Source organism: Phaenicophaeus curvirostris, chromosome 38 (assembly GCF_032191515.1).
Source record: "Phaenicophaeus curvirostris isolate KB17595 chromosome 38, BPBGC_Pcur_1.0, whole genome shotgun sequence".
In the NCBI taxonomy this organism is placed as follows: Eukaryota; Metazoa; Chordata; class Aves; order Cuculiformes; family Cuculidae; genus Phaenicophaeus; species Phaenicophaeus curvirostris.
In genome coordinates, this window is record NC_091429.1 from 2,114,233 (window position 1) to 2,136,279 (window position 22,047).

General features: G+C 65.4%; 1 protein-coding gene across 1 annotated transcript; it reads left to right on the forward strand.

The window, feature by feature from the left end:
• The first annotated feature begins 441 nt into the window (after positions 1-441).
• On the forward strand, positions 442-20,945 carry LOC138732881 (bromodomain adjacent to zinc finger domain protein 2A-like). Its single transcript, XM_069879635.1, has 29 exons — positions 442-550; positions 4,220-4,357; positions 5,590-6,141; positions 6,477-6,635; positions 7,067-7,261; positions 8,630-8,857; positions 8,934-8,994; positions 9,069-9,177; positions 9,808-9,909; positions 9,976-10,186; positions 10,273-10,334; positions 10,445-10,510; positions 10,591-10,782; positions 10,871-11,125; positions 11,804-12,018; positions 12,123-12,197; positions 12,306-12,468; positions 12,890-12,949; positions 13,486-13,621; positions 13,699-14,261; positions 15,369-15,594; positions 15,677-15,832; positions 15,915-16,078; positions 17,129-17,412; positions 17,489-17,621; positions 17,924-18,070; positions 18,519-18,706; positions 18,795-18,938; positions 19,985-20,945. The coding sequence occupies exons 2-29, from the start codon at positions 4,222-4,224 to the stop codon at positions 20,151-20,153; spliced, it is 5,151 nt and encodes a 1,716-aa protein (XP_069735736.1). The 5' UTR covers positions 442-550; positions 4,220-4,221; the 3' UTR covers positions 20,154-20,945.
• Positions 20,946-22,047: the final 1,102 nt, after the last annotated feature.

The following is a 22,047-nucleotide window of genomic DNA, read 5'->3' on the forward strand; positions in this document are numbered from 1 at the left end:
CCCCCCCAACCCCTTTCCCGGGGCCGCACGGACACCCCCCACCCCCCCACCCCGGTCCCGGTGCCTGCGCAGCGTGACGTCACCGGGGATCCCGGTTTGGGGGTGGGGGGGGGGGGTGTTGATCGGGGAGCGCTCGGTAACGAGTCCAGTATCGCGTTTATTCGTGGGAGCCGCCGTTACCGGAGCTGGGTGGGGGGGTGGGGGTCCCGGTCGGGATTCCCCCCTCGCTGACCCCGCCGGGGCGGGGATCCCCCTCACCACCCGCCCCCCCCGCCCCCCCCCCCCCCCCCGTGGCCCCTCCCGGTGACGCGCGCAGCCGCCCCCGGTGACGCTCGCGGCCGCCGTGACGCGCGGGGGCGGCGCGAGGCGCTTCGGCCCGGGGTCCTCGCGGGGCGGCGGGACCGGGGGGGCCCTGGGAACCCCCCACACCCCCCCCCACACCCGAACCCCCCAACACACACACACACACACCCGAAAACCACCATGAGCAGCCGCCGCCGCCCCCCCCGCCCCCCCAGAGCCGCCTGACCGGGACCGGGGCCGCTGCCAGGTGGGGGCTCGGCCGGTAACGGCGAAGCGGGGGGGGTTGGGGGGGGGGGCTCGGAGAGAAAAACCCCCTTTACCGAGCCTGGGGACGCCTCCTCCTCCTTCTTCCCCTTCCCCGGTACCGGTGAGATCCTCCATCTCCCCTCTAAGAACGGGGACCCCCCCCTCCTCCCCCTTCCGGTACCGGTGAGCCCCCCCCTCCCCCCTTCACCCCCGGTACCGGTGAGATCCTCCATCTTCCCCCCCCCCCGGTACTGGGGAGCCCCCCCTCCTTCACCCCCCCCCGGTACTGGTGATAACCCCCCCCTTCCTCCAGAACCGGGGAGCCCCCCCTCCTACCCCCTCCCCCCGGTACCGGGGAGCCCCCCCCCTCCTTCCCTCCCCCTCCCGGTCCTGGTGAGACCCCCCCTCCCTCTAGAACCGGAGACACCCCCCCCCCCCGCCTCCTTCCCCCCCCGGTACTGGGACCCCCCCCCCACCCCCCGATACCGGGGACCCCCACTTCTTCCTCCCCCCCCCAGTACCGGGGAGCCCCCCCCCCATTCCTTCCCCCCCCCGGTACTGGTGAGACACCCCCCTCTCCCTCCAGAACCGGGGAGCCCCCCCCTCTCCTTCCCCTCCCCCACCCCGTTACCGGGAGGCCCCCCCTCCTCACCCCAAGTACCGGTGAGACCCTTCTCCCCCCCGGTACCGGGGAGCCCCCCCACCTCCTTTTCCTTCCCGGTACTGGGGATCCCCCTCCTCCTTCCCCCCCACAGTACCGGGGACCCCCCCCCCCCCCCTCCTTTCCCGGTACCGGGGACCCCCCCCTCCGTTTTTCCCCCTGGGGGCACCGGGGATCCCCCCTCCCGGTGCTTCCCGGTCCTCGCGAGACCCGGGGGGGGGGCGGGGCCGCGTCTGTGTGTCCGTCTGTCCCTCTGCCCGTGTCTGCGTCCCATTTCCCTTCTCTACGTCCCTCCCCGTCGTGTCCGTGTGTCCCTCCCCTTGTGTCCATCTGTCCTCCCCCCCCCGTGTCTGTGTGTCGTCCCTCTGTGCCCCCCCCCAAACGTCCGTATGTCCATCCCTCCGTCCCCCCGTGTCCGTCTGTCCCTCCTCCTTGTGTCCATTTGCTCCCCTCATCGTCCGTGTTTCCATCCCTCTGTCCGTCTGTCCCTCTCCCTTGTGTCCCTCTGTCCCCTCCTATATCCATGTCCCCCCATCATCCATGTGTCCATCCCTCTGTCCTCTCCCCACAGTGTCCGTCTGTCCCTCCCTCTTGTGTCCCTCTGTGTGTCCCCCGTGTCCCCCCCATCATCCGTGTGTCCATCTGTCTGTCCCTCCTGCTTGTGTCCCTCTGTCCCCCCATATCCATGTCCCCCCATCATCCATGTGTCCATCCCTCTGTGTCCCCACTGTGTCCATCTGTCCTTCCCCCTTGTGCCCCTCTGTCTCTCCCTATATCCCTGTCCCCCCCATCATCCATGTGTCCATCCCTCTGTCCCTGCCTCTTGTGTCCCTCTGTCCCCCCCATATCCATGTCCCCCTCTCATCATCCATGTGTCCATCCCTCCGTCCTCCTCTCCCGTGTCCATCTGTCCCTCCTCCTTGTGTCCATTTGCCCCCCTCATCATCTGTGTGTCTGTCCCTTCCTCCTCCCCCTCTGTGTCCGTCTGTCTCTCCCCCTTGTGTCCCTCTGTCCCCCCCATATCCATGTCCCCCCATCATCCGTGTGTCCATCCCTCCGTCCTCCCCCCACCGTGTCCGTCTGTCCCTCCCCCTCGTGTCCATTTGCCCCCCTCATCATCTGTGTGTCCATCCCTTCCCTGCCCCGTGTCCGTCTGTCCCTCCCCCTCGTGTCCCTCTGCATGTATCCCCTGTGTCCCCCCCATCATCCGTGTGTCCATCCCTCTGTTCTCCCCCCTTTGTCCGTCTGTCCTTCCACCTTGTGTCCATTTGCTTCCCTCATCATCCATGTCCATCCCTCTATCCCTCCCCATATCCATGCCCCCCCCCATCATCTGTGAGTCCATCCCTCGACCGTGTCCGTCTGTCCTTCCCCCTTGTGTCCCTCTGTCCCCCCCCCCATATCCACGTGTCCCCTTGTTTTTTGAAGCTTCCTTTCCATCCCAGCCTCCCAGCCTGGCTCCTGCAGCCCCCGAGCCCGTGGTTGTTGCCGCCGGGCACCGGCTCTGCCCTCTCCGCTGGCATCAGCCCCCACGCTCCCACCGTCCTCGCTGCCACCCCAGCTCCCCAGCTCCGGTTTCGCGCCGTGGCCCAGTTAGCGGCTCCGTCACGCGCTGCCAGCCGGGAGGAGCCGAGGCCGCTGCCCGCACCGTGCCAACCGGCTCCCCGCGGATGCCAAGAGGGGCTCGGGGGGTCCCCTCACCGCGCCTCCAACCCATTTGGCCCCCGAGTCCTCGCCCAGCGCTGCCGTGGCCGGAGCCAAACCACCCCTTGGCCTTCCTGGAGATCATTCCCAGCTTTATTATCCCCGGTGCCAGCCACGCTCTGGCTCGCTCCGTCCATCCCCACCTGCACCGCACCTTTTCCTTTTTCCAGCTGCGCTCTAGCCGGTTTCCCGGTGCCAACCAGGAGCTCTTGGAGCGCCACGCGTGTGGGTTTCTCCGCATGAGTCCCCGGTGCCCCTGGCACCACACGGTGGCCCCGGATGCCGCTGGGCACCGGCTGCCGCGGGCGTGAGGAAATCCTCGCCCCGGTTTCGACACTGCGGTGCCATCGGCCTTTCCGGAGAGGGCGGCAAGAGCCGGAGCTGGTGCGCGTGGAGCGTCCCTGCTGGCACCAGCATTCCCGTCTCGGCTGCTGGGCTCTCGGCGGCTCCCTTGGGCGCTGCCGGTTGTGCCGGTGGCACAGCCAGAACCCGTCTGTGGGCAGCACCCGCCGCCAGCCCTCCTGAAGGCTCTTTGGTTTGAAGGAAGCGTCTCTCCTCTGGGGCGGTGAAGGTCACTGGTGGCTCTTGCCTGTCCCTGAGCCGGCGCCGGCTGCGCCACGAGGCTGGCGTGGCTGCTGCGGAGGCACCAGCACAGAGATGGTTCTGTGCCAGGAGCGTGGTGATCCCTAGGGAGCACCAATCCTGTGCCGGGAGCACGGTGATCCCCAGGGAGCACCAATTCTGTGCCGGGAACACGGTGATCCCCAGGGAGCACCAATTCTGTGCCGGGAACACGGTGATCCCCAGGGAGCACCAATCCTGTGCCGGGAGCACGGTGATCCCCAGGGAGCACCAATTCTGTGCCGGGAACACGGTGATCCCCAGGGAGCACCAATCCTGTGCCGGGAACACGGTGATCCCCAGGGAGCACCAATTCTGTGCTGGGAGCATGGTGATCCCCAGGGAGCACCAATCCTGTGCCGGGAGCGTGGTGATCCCCAGGGAGCACCGATTCTGTTCCAGGAGCGTGGTGATCCCCAGGGAGCACCAATTCCGTTCCAGGAGCGTGGTGATCCCCACGGAGCACCGGTTCTCGGTGGCAGCCGCCCCAGGGACACCGGAGCGTGGTGCTGGGCACCGTGTCCTGGGGCTTCCCCCCCTCTCCAGCCCCCAGGTTTCCATCGAGGTCCGAATTGGGAGCTCATCCTGCTTGCCGAGGTCCCTGTGGCTGCGATGACCGAGCTGGGGAGGTGACACCCTCATGCCAGGTTGGTACTGACCCTGCCGCCTCTTCTCGCCCCCCAGACATGGAAACAAACAACCACTTCGGCTTCACCGGCCTTTCCTCCGCACCCGCTGCCTCAGGACCCAAACCCGCACCTGCCTCAGGGGACGGCGCCTTCGACCCCAGCGCCCCGCTCGGCTTCCCCCCGCCAGGGAAAAGTGAGTGGGGGTAGGGGACGGAGGGGATGGAGAGGATGAAGGGGACAGAGGGGCCGTGGGGACGGAGAGGATGGAGGGGATGGAGAGGATGGAGGGGACGGAAAGGGTGGAGGTGATGGAGAGGCCAAGGAGACGGAGAGGATGGAAGGGACGGAGAGGGTGGAGGGGATGGAGGTGATGGAGAGGATGGAGGTGATGGAGAGGCCAAGGGGCCGGAGAGGATGGAGGGGCCGGAGAGGATGGAGGGGCCGGAGAGGATGGAGGGGACAGAGAGGATGGAGGTGATGGAGAGGCCGAGGGGACAGAGAGGATGGAGGTGATGGAGAGGCCAAGGGGATGGAGAGGATGGAGGGGATGGAGGGGACGGAGAGGACAAAGGGGCTGTGGGGACGGAGGGGATGGAAGGGACGGAGAGGATGGAGGAGACAGAGAGGTTGGAGGTGATGGAGAGGCCAAGGGGACAGAGAGGATGGAGGGGATGGAGAGGATGGAGGGGCCGTGGGGATGGAGGGGACAGAGAGGACGGAGGGGATGGAAGGGATGGAAAGGGTGGAGGGGACAGAGAGGATGGAGGGGACAGAGAGGATGGAGGTGATGGAGAGTCCAAGGAGACGGAGAGGATGGAGGGGACAGAGAGGATGGAGGTGATGGAGAGTCCAAGGGGACAGAGAGGATGGAGGTGATGGAGAGGATGGAGGGGCTGTGGGGCTGGAGGGAATGGAAGGGAAGGAGAGGATGGAGGGGACAGAGAGGATGAAGGTGATGGAGAGTCCAAGGGGACGGAGAGGATGGAGGCGCCGTGGGGCAGAGGCGACAGAGAAGATGGAAGGGATGGAGAGGCTGTGGGGGGACGGGAGGCCCGTGGCAGCTCCCCGCACATGTTGCTGGCAGCCGTTGTGCCTCCACCATCGTCTCAGCCTAGAAAAGCGTCCGTGCTGGAATGGGGTCTCGTGGATTTGGCCGCTCAGCTGATCCAGTGCGGCCCTGCCAAGCGCTCGGCTAATCCCCAGCGTCCCACGGCACTCGGCCCCACGACAGGGCCCGTTTCACCAAGTTGCGCTGTGGGCATCGGGGTCGCGGCCTGCGGCCGGGCAGGAGGCTCGGTGGCTGGAGGATGGACCGTCCGTCTGTCCCCAGAGCCTCTTGTCCATCCCCGGTGGGGCCTGCGGGAGGGCACCGAGGTGCCCCAGCGGTGCGGTTGACGCGCTTCTCTCTTCTCTGGCTCCCTCCAGGTCTGAACGGGAGCACGAATGTCAATGGCTTCTCTACTGTATCCCACCCCAGTACTTCAGGGACGTTCCCCCCCGGCTCTCCGCACGCCGGCACGCCGCCGCTCCGCGCCTACGACTGCCTCTGGGATTACTCGCCCTACGTGCCCGCTGGTGGCCTCAAAGACGGTGGCCCTGCCGCCCCGCTCGCCGGCCTCGGACAATTCCCACTCAACGGCGTCGCCGGAGGGTCCCGGCCGGCGTCCCCCGACCACGGCACCAACCTGCGCGAAGCTGGGCAGGAATTTTGGGGCAACGGCACCGCCGGCCCCATGGGGCTGAACTTTGACTCGCAGGAGCTGTACGACTCCTTCCAAGACCAGAGCTTTGAGCTGAACGGCCCCGCTGGTTTCTCACCCATGCTGGGCTCCGGCCCCCAAACCTTCTCGCTGCCGGAGGAGCCGGGCGCCGCCGGCGAAGGAGACGCCGATGCCGCAGCCAAAGAGATCCCGGGCAGCATCGCGGAGAACGGGGGTGGGCTGGTGGGCAGCATGGAGCTGGAGGAGGCGCAGCCAGGTAGGAGCCCGCTGGGGGTGGCCAGAGCTCCGGGTTGTGGCGCCGGCACCGCGTGCTGGATCCCAACGCGGGATGGCGGAGCTGGGCACGGCCCTGTGCCCCCACAGTGCCGCGTCCTACCCGATTCCGCCGCTCGGAATCGGTGCTGGGATGTCGTTAAACCGGGCTGGGCGCAGCCTGCGGTGTCCCCCGGCACAGGGTGTGTGCGAGCTCGGCGTGGCCGCCTGCCAGCGAGGGCTGGGTGCCAGCCGGCCTGGTGCAAGAGCAGCAGCCGCCGGTGCCGCCTGAGAACCCCCCCACGACAGGCTCTGAATTTACTCCGATGTTCCCTTTAGACTTGAAGATGTGCGGCTACAACGGCTCAGCCGCGGCGCCGGCCCCGCTGGCACAGGAGGGCCCCGGCCTGGGGGCCGCGTCGCCCATCGCCCCGCGCTTGGAGGCCGCCCACATCCTCAGCGGAGACACCCTGGAGCCCTTCGAGTCCTTGGCCAGAGGTAGCTGAGGGGGGCCTGGGCTGGGCTGGGGGGGCCACACCGGTGGTGGCGAAGGCCTTGGCGATGGTCCCCTTGGCGCGAGGGGCTCTGGGCAGGCGCTGGCAGGCAGGGGCGGCCCCCGCGCCAGCCTCCTGGGCGCTCCCGGCCTTCCCGGCCTTCCCAGCTCCGTGACGAGACTGTTACTCAGCGCCTGAACTTCCGCGCTGCTCAACAGCAGCATCGCCACCGCCACCGCCACCACCACCACCACCACGGCCATTTTGGGCTCCTGGCTTCCCAGAGGAGGGGGCGTGGCTGGGGGCGCCCCAACCCTTAACTCCTCCGCTGCCGACCCCTTCGGGATTTGGGGGGAGCACCCCCTGGGGGAGCAGCGATGTGGCTCTACCCGCCTCCAGCCCCGCTCCCGGTGCTCCCCCCCCGCTCCCCACCAGATCCCGGCACCGGGGATCCCTACACGATGGACGACGCGCGCCTGGTGAGCGACAAATCCCCTCTGGAGGAGCCCCCCGAGCTCCGCTGCGCCGACAGCCCCCCCCTGCACGCCGACGGCCCCTTCGGCCTCCTGCCTGCTAGCCCCTCGGCCGCCCCGCTGCTCGCCGGCACCGGCTCGTCGCCGGCCCTGCACGGTACGTGCCGCAACCTGCCGGTGCCCCCCGCGCCCGCTCAGAGCCCCCCACACCAGCTGGTGCCCCCCACACCCACTCGGTACTCCCCACGCCTTCTTGGTAGCCCCCATGCCTGCTCGGAGCCCCCCACATCAGCTGGTGCCCCCCCCACCCGCTCGGTGCCCCCCATGCCTTCTCGGTGCCCCCCGCGCCCGCTCAGAGCCCCCTACACCTGCTTGGTGCCCCCTACACCTGCTTGGTGCCCCCCATGCCTTCTCGGTGCCCCCCGCGCCCGCTCGGAGGCCCCCACACCGGCTGGTGCCCCCCATGACTACTCTGTGCCCCCCACACCAGCTGGTGCCCCCCACACCAGCTGGTGCCCCCCATGCCTTCTCGGTGCCCCCTGCGCCTGCTCAGAGTCCCCCACGCCAGCTGGCGCCCCCCACACCCGCTTGGTGCTCCCCATGCCTTCTTGGTGCCCCCCGCGCCCGCTCAGAGCCCCTCACACCAGCTGGTGCCCCCCACACCTGCTCAGTGCCCCCCATGCCTTCTTGGTGCCCCCCGCGCCCGCTAGGAGCCCCCCACACCAGCTGGTGCCCCCCACACTCACTCAGTGCCCCCCATGCCTTCTTGGTGCCCCCCGCACCCGCTCGGAGCCCCCCACACCAGCTGGTGCCCCCCATGCCTGCTCTGTGCCCCCGCCACCAGCTGGTGCCCCCCACACCCGCTTGGTACTCCCCACGCTTTCTTGGTGTCCCCCGTGCCTGCTCAGAGCCCCCCACACCCGCTGGTGCCCCCCATGCCTTCTCGGTGCCCCCCGTGCCTGCTTGGAGCCCCCCACACCAGCTGGTTCCCCCCACACTCACTCAGTGCCCCTCACTCCTTCTTGGTGCCCCCCGCGCCGGCTCGTTGCCCCCCATATCTGCTCAGTGCCCCCCATATCTGCTCGGTGCCCCCCACGCCTGCTGGTGCCCCTGATGCGTTCCTGGTGCCCTGCATGCCTGGTCGGTTCCCCCCACATCGGTCAGTGCCCCCCATGCCCAGCTCGGTGCCCCCCACGCTGGTTGGTGCCCCCCACTCCGGCTCGGTGCCCCCCACACCTCATCAGTGCCCCCCAAGCCGGCTTGGTGCCCCCCACGCCAGCTCTCCAGGGCTACCGGCCTGGATTTGCCACCACGGCCACCACCGCAGCATCATCTTTATGTCCGGGGACCCCGCGTGTGCCGGTGCCGGTGGGGACCCCGCGTGTGCCGGTGCCGGTGGGGACCCCGCGGGTGCCCAGCTGGTTTCCAGCCCCTTGGAGGGCTCGGCACGGGGTCTCGTGGTGGCATGTGCGGAGCCAGCCGGCAGCCGTGCTCGGCGGTGACGTCCCTGACCTTGGCTCTGCAGACGGCGGCACCCGCCACGCGGAGCCGGAGGAGCCGGAATCCCTGGAGCTCAGCACCACGCTGGAGCCAGAATCCTTGGCCCCGTCTGCGGAGGAAGAGGAGGAAGAAGAAGACGAGGAGGAGGAGGAGGAGGGAGAGGAGGAAGAGGCTGCTGATAGCTGCCCGGAGACTTCAGCTGTGCTGGAAGGAGAGAGCGAGGAGGCCGCTGCGCTGAGCTCCAGGGCGGCAGGTACGGCCGGGAGCCCCTGCGGGCACCGAAGCTGCCACCGGGGTATCCAAACCCAGCGTCTCGTCCCCTCCCGCAGGTGACGTCCCTCGCCGGCGCATCGCCACGCAGGAGGAGGTGCGATTCCCGCTGCAGCACGGGTACGTGGCACCGTCCCCCCCTTGTCCAGCCCCCGCGGGACCCCCCGCGCCCGGCTGAAGCCCCTTGTGCCCAGGTGGAGGCGGGAGGTGCGGATCAAGAGAGGGAATCACCGCTGGCAGGGAGAGACCTGGTACTACGGGCCCTGCGGGAAGAGGATGAAGCAGTTCCCGGAGGTGATCAAGGTGCGGAGCGAGAGCGGGACGGGGGACAACACAGGGTCCTGCTCTGCTGCAGCTACCCCCGAGCCCCCCCTGCAGCAGAGGGACAAAGCTGGGAGCTACACAATCATAGAATCGTAGAATCACCAGGTTGGAAAAGAGCCCCAGGATCATCGAGTCCAACCATTCCCATCAATCACTAACCCATGTCCCTCAGCACCTCGTCCACCCGTCCCTCAAGCCCCTCCAGGGAAGGGGACTCAACCCCCTCCCTGGGCAGCCTCTGACCTTTTCCAGGAAAAATTTTTTCCTGATGTCCAGCCTGACCCTCCCCTGGTGGAGCTTGAGGCCATTCCCTCTCGTCCTGTCCCCTGTCCCTTGGGAGAAGAGCCCAGCTCCCTCCTCTCCACAACCTCCTCTCAGGGAGTTGCACAGAGCAATGAGGTCTCCCCTCAGCCTCCTCTTCTCCAGCCTAAACACCCCCAGCTCTCTCAGCCGCTCCTCTTCTTCTCCAGCCCCCTCACCAGCTCCGTTCTCTTCTCTGGACTCGCTCCAGAGCCTCAACATCCTTCTTGTGCTGAGGGGCCCAGCACTGACCCCAGGATTCGGGGCGCTGAGCCCTCCTCACGGCCTCCTCCTCCTCTTCCTCCTCAGTACCTGAGCAGGAACGTGGTGCAGGACGTTCGGCGCGAGCATTTCAGCTTCAGCCCCCGCATGCCCGTGGGCGATTTCTACGAGGAGCGGGACACGCCAGAGGTGGGTCTGGGGGCTGCGGTGCCGCCGCGTCCCCCCTGCTCGGCGTGACCGGTGTCTGTGCCGCAGGGCCTGCAGTGGGTGAAGCTGAGCCCCGAGGAGATCCCCGCGCGCATCCAGGCCATCACGGGCAAGCGCGGGCGGCCTCGCAACGCCGAGAAGGCCAAAGCCAAGGAGCCGCCGGCTGCGAAGCGTGGCCGGGGCCGGCCTCCCAAGGTGAAGATGGTTGACCTGCTGAGCAAGACAGATGCGCGGCTGCTGAAGAGGCTGGAAGCCCAAGGTACCCCCTACCCAGCCCCTGGCAGCCCAGCTCTGGTGGGATCCCAGCACCCCGCCCTTTGCCACCCTTCCTTCTTGCTCTCGCAGAGGTTCTCAGCGACGAGGACAAGCTGAAAATGAGCAAAATCAAGAAGAAAATGAGGCGGAAGGTACAGGTGGCTGCACAGGGTGATACAGGGACCCTTTTAGGTTTGGGGAAGGGGCTTCCCCCATGTGGTAAGGCTACCTGGTCCCTGAGCTAGTCTTGTCCCCCTTCCAGGCCAAGAACAAGCAGAAGCAAGAAACCAAAGCCCCCAGAGCGAAGGAGGCCAAGAAGAAGTGCAAGGTGAGTCCGTAGGGTCCTGGGGAATGGAAAGGGGCAGGAGATGGAGCTGCTTTCTGCCCTGTGTCCCGGGGTCTTCTCAGGCCAAGGAGAAGAAGGGCAAAGTGGAGAAGGGCAAGGACAAAGCACGGCCTAAGGAGAAGAAGGGCAAAGGGGCTCGGAAGGCGGACAAAGGCCTGGTGGCCCAGCGGCGTCTGGAGGAGCGGCGGCGGCAGCAGCTCATCCTGGAGGAGATGAAGAAGCCGACGGAGGACATGTGCCTGGGGGACCACCAGGTGGGCTGGGGCACTGGGGGCTGAGCCAGAAGCCCGCAGGCTCTCCGGTGCCGCGCTGGCCCTGACCGCTCACTCTTCTTCCCTGCAGCCCCTGCCAACCTTCTCGCGTATCCCAGGCCTCGTCCTGCCGAGCCCGGCTTTCTCCAACTGCCTGACTGTGGTGGAGTTCCTCCAGAGCTACGGGAAGGTCTTGGGTTTCGACCCAGCCAAGGATGTCCCCAGCCTGTCCTCGCTGCAGGAGGGGCTGCTGGGCGTGGGGAGCAGCGCGGGAGAGGTGCAGGACCTGCTGGTGCGGCTGCTGCAGGCTGCGCTCTACGACCCCGGGATGCCACCCTACTGCCAGGTGAGTTGGTCCCAGCTTCTCCTCCAGCTCTGATGGAGATGATGGTGTCCGTAAGGCCCCAGCTGCTGTGAGAGAGCCCAGATTTGGGAGGTGCTGCTCTTCCTGCACCCTCTCCCTGTGCCCAGCTAGTTCCCAGCGCCTGGTAGCTCCACTGTCTGTCCAGCTGAAGGTTCTGGAACTGCTCGGCCCTGCCTGGGACACCCCTGGGCTCATTCCAGCTCAGGCTTGGGTTCCTGGTTTTCCTCCACACTGCGTGCTGGTGTCTTCCCCTTCTTAGAATCATAGAATAGTTTGGGTTGGAAGGGACCTTAAAGGTCATCCAGTTCCAACCCCTCGCATGGGGACGCCTCCCACTGAACGTGGGTCCTCCAAGCCCCATCCAACCTGGCCTCGGACACCTCCAGGGATGGGGCAGCCACAACTTCCCTGGGGAACCTGTTCCAGTGTCTCCCCACTCTCACGGTGAAGAAATTCTTCCTCGTGTCTAGCCTAAATCTGCCGCTCTCCAGTTTATCTCCGTTCCTTCTCGTCCTATCACCACAAGATTTTGTGAACAGCCCCTCCCCAGCTTTCTTGTAGCCCCTTTCAGGTAGTGGAATGTTGCTATAAGATCTCCTTCTTGTTCTTATCTCTCGTGGCAAGTCCTCCTTTCCCTAATCTCCCCTCTGCTCTCTCCAGTCCCTGAAGATCCTGGGAGAGAAGGTGTCGGAGATCAGCCTGAACCGCGACACCGTCTCCGAGATCCTTCGCTGCTTCCTGACGGCGTATGGGGCTGCCGAGGAGCTCTGTGATGGGCTGCGCACCAAACCCTTCCAGGCGCTGCCTCCGGAGCAGAAAGCTGCCATCCTGGCCTTCCTGGTGAACGAGCTCAACAGCAGCGGCCTCATCATCAGGTGAGCGCGGGCTGGGGAGCAAGACGCCACCTCCCATCGCGGCTTCGCGGCCCGGGAGAGCTTGCGCGCAGCCGCTGGCCGCAGCCAACCCTGTCTCCTTGCAGCGAGATCGACAAGACGCTGGAGAACATGTCCAACTACCGGAGGAACAAGTGGATCATCGAGGGCCGGCTGCGCAGGTGGGTTGCTCCGAGCTGCCTGCGGCGGTGGCTTTCCCCGTGCCGCCTCCTAACCGCGTGTCGGGGAGCTCGGCGCACGTCCGGACAGGCTCAACTGCGTCTTGGCAGGTTGAAGATCGCCTTGGCCAAGAAGACGGGTCGTCCCGAGTCGGAGATCACGGGGTTGGAGGACGGGAGGCGCCGGCGAAGCTCCCGCCTGACGGAGGAGACGGGGCTGGAGATGGAGGAGGAGGAGGAGAACCGAGGGAGGAAATCCCGCAGGGAAGAGGAGGTGGGTGGCCACGGGGTGCACCCTTCGCGGAGGTGGAGATGCTGCCCTTGGGGGTCTCTTCCCCACCTGCCCACACTTCCCTGATGGAGCTCTCTACAAGTACCTTAAAGCTCTCAAAAACTCCCTGAGAGGAGGTTGTGGAGAGGAGGGAGCTGGGCTCTTCTCCCAAGGGACAGGGGACAGGACGAGAGGGAATGGCCTCAAGCTCCTCCAGGCTGGACATTAGGAAAAAAATTTTCATGGAAAGGGTCATTGGTCCCTGTCCGAGGCTGCCCAGGGAGGGGGTTGAGTCCCCTTCCCTGGAGGGGTTTAAGGTGGACGAGGTGCTGAGGGCCATGGGTTAGCGGTTGATGGGAATGGTTGGACTCGATGATCCTGGGGGTCTTTTCCAACCTGATGATTCTATGATTCCCTTCTGCAGCTGGACACGTCTGCGTCCAGCGTCCCTGAGCTCGAGAGGCAGATTGAGAAGCTGGCCAAGGTGAGCGGGTGGTGGAGGGCTGGGGGTTCTGTGACTGCCCTGGGGGTCCCATCACCCCCCTGCAGGTCTTGTCACTGCCCCACGGGTCCCATCACCACTCTGAGAGTTCTATCACACCGTCATGGGTCCCATCACCATCCTGAGGGTTCTATCACATCGTCATGGGTCCCATCACCACCCTGAGGGATCTATCGCACCGTCATGGGTCCCATCACCACCCTGAGGGATCTGTCGCACTGTCATGGGTCCCATCACCATCCTGAGGGTTCTATCACATCGTCATGGGTCCCATCACCACCCTGAGGGATCTATCGCACCGTCATGGGTCCCATCACCACCCTGAGGGATCTGTCGCACTGTCATGGGTCCCATCACCATCCTGAGGGTCCTATCACACCGTCATGGGTCCCATCACCACCCTGAGGGATCTATCACACCGTCATGGGTCCCATCACCTCCCTGAGGGTTCTATCACGTTGTCATGGGTCCTGTCACTGCCTTTTGGGTCCTGTCACCGCTCTGTGCTCTCCCCACAGAGGCAGATGTTCTTCCGCAAGAAGCTGCTCCATTCCTCGCAGACGCTGCGAGCGGCGTCTCTGGGCCAGGACCGATACCGGCGGCGATACTGGGTCCTGCCCCACCTGGGCGGCATCTTCGTGGAGGGCACAGAGGGTGAGCTGCCAAGGGGCTTTGGCCGCTCCGGGTCTGACAGGATCCCACGTTCTCATCTCCCTTTCTTGCTTTGGCAGCCGCTGAGCCATCACCCCAGGAACTCCCGGAGGAGAAGGCGTCTCCCCACATCCCTCCGGTGAAGGAGGAGCTGATGGATGTCCCCATTCCCAACCGGACCAACTGCACGGCCTCACGCTCCCGTGGGAGGCCCCGAAAAAGCAAAGAGGAGCTGGTGCAGCACTGCGGGCCGCGGCCGCCCCCGGTGAACGGGGCTCTGGAGGAACCGGAGCCGCTGGGGCAGAGCCAGCACGACCTCAGCCAGTCCGCCTTCCTCTCCTGGCTGAGCCAAACCCAGGCCTCGCTGCTCCGCGGCTCCGTCCTCACCCCGGACAGCAGCCCCGGCCAGGGCGACACGGCACCCGAGACCCCCGCGGAGCCCACGCCCGAAGAGGAGGAGGAGGAGAAGGAGAGCGCCCGCGAGGCTGTGGGAAAACGGGGACCCTGGTTCAACCTGCTGCCCCGGACGCCCTGCGACGACCGAGCCTCCCTCGCTACCTCCTCGGCCGAACCCTCGCCCCGAGCTGCCGTGCAGCCCCGGGGTCAGCCCCGCGGCGAGATGCCCAAGGGGCCAGCGCGGCAGGTACGTGCGTGGGGCTGGGGGGCAGTCAGAGAATCAGAGAGTCACCAGGTTGGAAAAGACCCCCAGGATCATCAATTCCAACCATTCCCATCAATCACTAACCCATGACCCTCAACACCTCGTCCACACGTCCCTTAAAGTCCTGGAGTCTGGGCACCGTGCATCCCAGAGTTAGGGAGGCTCCCCTCGTGGTGCCAGTGCCCCATCCTGCTGCCCCGGAGAGGCTAAAGAGCCACGGGGCTGGGGGGCTGCAGAATTGGGGGCTGGGGGGCTGCAGGATCGGGGTTGGGGGGCTGCAGGATCGGGGACTGGGGGGCTGCAGGATTGGGGGCTGAGGGGCTATGGGATCGAGGTTGGGGGGCTGCAGGATCGAGGTTGGGGGGCTGCAGGATTGGGGGTTGGGGGGCTATGGGATCGGGGTTGGGGAGCTGCAGGATTGGGGTTGGGGGGCTGCAGGATTGGGGGCTGTGGGGCTATGGGATTGGGGGTTGGGGGCTGCAGGATCGGGGTTGGGGAGCTGCAGGATTGGGAGCTGGGGGGCTGCAGGATCGGGGTCGGGGGGCTGCAGGATCGGGGGCTGGGGGGCTGCAGGATCGGGGGCTGGCAGGCTATGGGATTGGGGGTCGGGGGCTGCAGGATCGGTGTTGGGGGGCTGCAGGATCGGGATTGGGGGCTGGGGGCCTGTGGGATCAGGGGTTGGGGACTGGGGGGCTGCAGGATCAAGGATCAGGGGGCTGTGGGATTGGGGGCTGAGGGGCTGCAGAATCAGGAGTTGGGGGCTGCGGGATCAAGGGGTTGTGGGATCAGGGGTCGGGGGGCTGTGAGATTGGGGTAAGGGGCTGCAGGCTCAGGAGGCTACAGGATCGGGGGTCAGGGGGCTGCGGGATCAGGGGTCAGGAGGCTGAGGGGCTGCAGAATCAGGAGTTGGGGGCTGCGGGATCAAGGGGCTGCGGGGTCGGGGGTCGGGGGGCTGTGGGATTGGGGTAAGGGGCTGCAGGTTCAGGAGGCTGCAGGATCGGGGGTCAGGGGGCTGCGGGATCAGAGGTCAGGGGCCAAGGAGAGGAGTGGGAGCCTGCCCAGCCCTGCTGACGTGCTCCATCCCCGCAGCTCAACGGCCTCCCCGCGGATAACCCTGCGGCTCCTCTGCTCGCCTCCACGCCGGTGCCCGCCGGTGCCCGGGCACACGGCGCCTGCCCCAGGGGCCGGGGCAGCCTGGAGAAGCTCCAGGAGCTGCCGGGGCAGCCCAAGCGCCGAGGGCGGCCGCCCACTAAGTTCTTCAAGCAGATGGAGCAGAAGTACCTGACTCAGCTGACGGAGCAGCCGGTTCCCCCCGGTGAGAGCCGAGCCCTGGCATCCCCGGCAGGGAGCGCGGGTGCAGCCGGCGCGGGGCTGAGTTCCACGCTGCTGCCTTGCAGAGATGCGGAGCGGCTGGTGGTGGCTGCGGGACCCCGAGGAGCTGGAAGCCGTGGCTCGGGCGCTGCACCCGCGGGGCATCCGCGAGAAAGCGCTGCACAAGCACCTCACCAAGCACAGGGACTTCCTACGCGAGGTCTGCCTGCGCTCCACCACCGGTAAGAGCCGCGCGTTGGCTGGGATGGAGGTTGCCGCCGTCCTCCCCGCTGAGCCCCCTTCTATCCCCCTTCTACCCCCCAGACCCCATCTTCCACCCGCGCCCCGAGGCGGCCGGCACCGCCGTGTCTCAGGAAGCCCTGGCCAGGTGGTCGGTGATGGACAGAGCCTACGAGGCCGACCTCGCCGTCCTGCAGTGGGTGGAGGAGCTGGAGCAGCGCGTGCTGATGGCCGATCTGCAGATCCGGGTGGGTGCGGGGCTGTGGCCGCCCTTGGGTGATGGAGTGGCCTTGGCTGGGAGTCATAGAATCACCAGGTTGGAAAAGAGCCCCAGGACCATTGAGTCTACCATTCCCATCAATCACTAACCCATGTCCCTCAGCACCTCGTCCACCCGGCCCTTAAACCCCTCCAGGGAAGGGGACTCAACCCCCTCCCTGGGCAGCCTCGGACAGGGACCAATGACCCTTTCCAGGAAAAATTTTTTCCTAATGTCCAGCCTGACCCTCCCCTGGTGGAGCTTGAGGCCATTCCCTCTCGTCCTGTCCCCTGTCTCTTGGGAGAAGAGCCCAGCTCCCTCCTCTCCACAACCTCCTCTCAGGGAGTTGCAGAGAGCAATGAGGTCTCCCCTCAGCCTCCTCTTCTCCAGCCTAAACCCCCCCAGCTCTCTCAGCCGCTCCTCTTCTTCTCCAGCCCCCTCCCCAGCTTCCTTGCTCTTCTCTGGACTCGCTCCAGAGCCTCAACATCCTTCTTGGGGGGGGGGCCCAGAACTGACCCCAGGATTCGAGGAGCGGTCTCCCCAGGGCCGAGGCCAGAGGGAGAAGAACCTCCCTGGCCCTGCTGGCCACGCCGGGTCTGATCCAAGCCAAGATGCCCTTGGCCTTCTTGGCCCCCTGGGCCCCTGCTGGCTCCTGTTCCACCAACCCCCCCAGGTCCTTCTCCTCCAGGCACTTTCCAGCCAGCCTTCTCCTAGGCTGGAGCTGCTCAGGGTTGTTGTGCCCCAAGGGCAGGACCCGGCGTTTGGCCTCGTTAACCCTCCTGCCGTTGGTCTCAGCCCATGGATCCAGCCTGTTCAGATCCCTTTGGAGCCTCCCGACCCTCCAGCAGATCCAGCTTCCACCCAGCTTAGCGTCATCCCCAAACTTGCTCAGGGAATGCTGGTAGCCTTGGCCGGGTTCTAAAGCCTGTTGAGCTTGGCCAGGAGCTGCACTGACCTTGGCCGGGTGCTTCGGTGGCCTTGACCGTGCTCTGTGTTGTCCCTGTTCGCGGCACCTGCCTTGAACTCCTCTCCTCTGCAGGGCTGGACGTGCCCCGGCCCCGATTCCACACGCAGCGACCTTCAGTACTGCGAGCACAAAGTGGAGCCCCTGGAGGACATCACCATCCGGAGCCGGCGGGACGGGTTGCCGCTGTGCCGCGAACGCACCAACCCGCTGGACCTGGCGGTGCTGCGGCTGGCGGCGCTCGAGCAGAACGTGGAGCGGCGCTACCTCAAGGAGCCGCTTTGGCCCCTGCACGAGGTGGTGGTGGAGAAGGTGGTGTTGAGCGGCGCCGAGGAGCCTGGCTTGGGTCCCACCGAGATGTGAGCCCTGTACACCCCTACCCTGCGCCGCCGGCACGCAGGTGGCTCTGGCTGAGCCCCGTCTTTGCCACCGCAGAGCCTACGAGATCACGCCCCGCGTCCGGACGTGGCGGCAGACGCTGGAGCGGTGCCGCAGCGCGGCCCAGGTCTCACTCTGCATCAACCAGCTGGAGAAATCCATCGCCTGGGAGAAGTCGGTCAACAGAGTGGTGAGCGCCCGCGCCGGGTGGGAAGGGAACCGGGGTGGTGGGTACCCCGGCGTTGAACCCAGCCTGTTCGGATCCCTTTGGAGCCTCCCGACCCTCCAGCAGATCCAGCTTCCACCCAGCTCAGTGTCATCCACAAACTTGCTCAGGGTGCCCTCGATGCCTTCATCCAGGTCATTGATGAAGACATTGAACGGGGTTGGAGCCATCACTGAGCCCTGAGGAACACTTGGAACTGGCCTCCAGCTGGATTTTCAAGGAAAAAAATAACAAAATTTATTCAAACCCAAACTGTCTCCCCGCAGACCTGCCTGGTGTGCCGGCGCGGTGACGACGACGAGCACCTTCTGCTGTGCGACAGCTGCGACCGGGGGTGCCACCTCTACTGCCACCGGCCCCGCATGACCGAGGTGCCTGAGGGCGACTGGTTCTGCTCCGTCTGCGTCTCCCGGGTACGACATGGGGTGACCCCCAAACCCCCCGAGCCGGCAGGGTCGGGAGGCTCTGCGAAGGGATCTGATCAGGGGAGACCTCATTGCTCTCTCCAGCTCCCTGAGAGGAGGTTGTGGAGAGGAGGGAGCTGGGCTCTTCTCCCAAGGGACAGGGGACAGGACGAGAGGGAATGGCCTCAAGCTCCACCAGGGGAGGGTCAGGCTGGACATCAGGAAAAAATATTTCATGGAAAGGGTGATTGGTCCCTGTCCGAGGCTGCCCAGGGAGGGGGTTGAGTCCCCTTCCCTGGAGGGGTTTAAGGGCCGGGTGGACGAGGTGCTGAGGGACATGGGTTAGTGATTGATGGGAATGGTTGGACTCGATGATCCGATGGGTCTTTTCCAACCTGGTGATTCTATGATTCTACGACCCCGCGTGCCGGCGGTGACCCCCGGTTGCTCCCCGCAGGCAGGGCAGTACCGGGACCCCGTTGCCCCCCGACGAGGGAAGAAGCGGAAACGGGGGCGTCTCTTTGGGGCGCAGGACCGGGGGAGCCCCCGGGGCCGGCCGGGAACACGGCGCCGAGAGGGGGTATCGCCCGCCAAGCGCCGCGGCGTGACGCTGCGAAGCCAGCCCAGCGACCTCACCTTCTGCGAGTGAGTAGGGTTTTGGGGGACCCGGGGTGGGGGGAGGAGGGCTGGTGGGGTGTCCTCAGGGGTTCCCCCTCACCCTCTTGTCCCCCAGGATCATCCTGATGGAGATGGAGTCGCACGAGGACGCCTGGCCCTTCCTCGAGCCCGTCAACCCGCGCCTGGTGCCCGGTTACCGCAAGATCATCAAGAACCCCATGGATTTCGCTACCATGCGCACGCGGCTGCTGCAGGGAGGGTGAGATGGAGATGGAGATGGAGATGGAGATGGAGATGGAGATGGGATGGGGATGGGGATGGGGATGGGGATGGGGATGGGATGGGATGGGATGGGATGGGGATGGGGATGGGATGGGGATGGGATGGGGATGGGATGGGGATGGGATGGGGATGGGATGGGATGGGATGGGATGGGATGGGATGGGATGGGATGGGATGGGATGGGAGTTCCTCTGAGGGATAAGGGTCCCTCCAAGGGATGGGATGGGATAGAGGTTCCTCTAAGGATGAGGGTCCTTCCAAGAGGTGGAATGGGATGAGATGGAATGGGTTGGAGGTTTATCTGAAGGATGAGAGTCCCTCCAAGGGATGGGATGGATGTTTCTCTGAGGGGGTGAGGGTCCCTCCAAAGGATGGAATGGGATGGAGGTTTATCTGAAGGGTGAGGGTCCCTCCAAGGGATAGGTTGGGGGTTCTTCCAAGGGATGGGATGGGATGGGATGGGATGGAGTTCCCTCTGAGGGATGGGATGGGGGATTCTTCAAGGGCTGCAGGTCCCTCCAAGGGATAGGATGGAAGTTCCTCTGAGGGGATGAGGGTCATGGGGATTCCTCTAAGGGATGAGGGTCCCTCCAGGGGATGGGATGGGGTGGGTTGGAGGTTTATCTGAAGGATGAGAGTCTCTCCAGGGGATGGGATGAGGGTTCCTCTAAGGGATGAGAGTCCCTCCAAGGGATGGGATGGGATGAGGGTTCCTCTAAGGGATGAGAGTCCCTCCAAGGGATGGGATGGGATGGGATGAGGGTTCCTCTAAGGGATGAGAGTCCCTCCAAGGGATGGGATGGGATGAGGGTTCCTCTAAGGGATGAGAGTCCCTCCAAGGGATGGGATGGGATGAGGGTTCCTCGAAGGGATGAGAGTCCCTCCAAGGGATGGGATGGGATGAGGGTTCCTCTAAGGGATGAGAGTCCCTCCAAGGGATGGGATGGGGATTCCTCTGAGGGATGAGAGTCCCCCCTGGTTCTGGGCTTCTCCAGCTGCCACCAACCACCCTCCCTTCCCTAGATACTCAAGCTCGGAGGAGTTTGCGGCCGACGCCATGCTGGTGTTCGACAACTGCCAGACCTTCAACGAAGACGACTCGGCGGTGGGCAAGGCCGGGCACGCCATGCGCCAGTTCTTCGAGAGCCGGTGGGCTGAGTTTTATCAGGGAAAACGCGCCTCGAGCCCGTGAGGTTGGGGTTGGGGGGGGGTTTGGGGTCCCCCCCGCACCCCTAGAACTGACTCCTCTGGAGCCGATCTCGCTGCCTGCTGACCCACCACCCCTTCCCGGCCCCCCAACCCACCCCCCCAGCACCACAAACTCACAGATTCTGTAAGCCAAAAAGAAAAAAAAAAAAACAACACGAAAAAAAGAGGTGGGTTTTTTTTTTTTTTTCTTTCTTTCTTTTTAATTTTATTTTCTAATTAAGAACAGAAACAGCCCCCCCCAAAAGGAGGGAAGTGAATTCCTTCCCCACCCCCCCCAACCCCCCAAACCCTTGCTGGGAGTATTTAATAATAGCAATAGTTCGTAGTGAATGTCCAAGCGCTCCTGCAGCGTCTTCATGCATTAACGGCCAGTAAAGTGGACTTAGCCCCCCCCAAACCCGGCCAGGACCCCCCCCATCCTGGCCAGGACCCCCCCATACCTGGCCACCCCCCCCCCCCCATCCCACCCAGGCCCCCCTGCCCGCGCAGACACTTTACGGGGAGCGGGCTCCAGCGCAAGACCCCCCCCCCTTCCTCCTCCCCAGAGCCAGGTTTGGGGGGTGATGAAGTTGGGGGGGGGGGGGGGGGGCCGGCCACCCCTTTCCCTGCCTCCACGTCTCAGGAAGAGCCTGGCCCCCCCCCACCCCTCATTTTTTTTTTCCCCTGGCACAGGGACCCCCAGGGCTGGGCTGGGGTCCTGGCCCCCCCTCCATGGCCCCAACTGGGACCCCTCAGGGATGTTACTGCAGGCGCTGGGGGGGGGGAAGACCCCCCCCCCCCCCCCCCCAAAAGATGGACTTGAAGCCTCAGGCGGGTGTTGGACCCCAGCCCGGGCAGTGGGGGCTGCACTGGGGGTGGGGGGGGGTCCTCCCCACCCTGTCCCCCCCCTTTTCAATGCGCTGGGCAGCCAGGGAGGGGGGTCTGGACCCCCCCTGCCCCCCACCCCCGGCCAGGATATTACGGGTACTCGCTCTGGGGGGGCCGGGGGGAGTCCAGGCACGTTTCCCCCCCCCCCAGCCCCACCGAGCACTGAAAACAACTCACCTACCTGGGCAGGGGGTCCCGGCCGCCCCCGCCCCCCCCCCTCACCCCCCCTTCCTGCTCCAAGTAGCCTTTTTTCTATCAGAAAAACCTCAGAAACTCTTTTATTTTATTTTATTTTCGCTGTGGGGCCGGGGCTTTGTACGACACGGAAATATTTATATTTTCTCTTTGCGCTGCCGGCCCCCCCCCCCCGCCCCCAAGTTTGGGGTTCAGGGTCTGAGCCCCCAGGGTTGGATTTGACCCCCCCTCAAATTCAGGGTCCCAGCCTTTGGGGTCAATTTCTTGACCCCCCCCCCAAGTTTGGGGTTCAGGGTCTGAGCCCCCAGGGTTGGATTTGACCCCCCCTCAAATTCAGGGTCCCAGCCTTTGGGGTCAATTTCTTGACCTCCCCCCCCCCCAGATTTGGGGGTTCAGGGTCTGAACCCCCAGGGTCAGTTTTAACACCCCTGGGATTTGGGGTCTGAGCCCTTAGGGTCAGTTTTGACCCCCCCAGATTTGGGGGTTCAGGGTCTGAACCCCCAGGGTCAGTTTCAACACCCCTGGGATTTGGGGTCTGAGCCCTTAGGGTCAGTTTTGACCCCCCCCAGATTTGGGGTGTCAGAATCTGAGACCTCAGGGTTGGTTTTGACCCCCCCCCAAGATCTGGGGTCCAAGCCCTTAGGTTTGGGGGTTCAGGCTCTGAGCCCCCAGGGTCACTTTTGACCCCCCTCCAGTTTTGGGGTTCAGGGTCCAAGCCCTCAGGGTTGGTTTTGATGCCCCCCCAAGATCTGGACTCTGAGCACCCAGGGTCAGTTTTGACCCCCCCCAGATTTGGGGTTCAGGGTCTGAGCCCT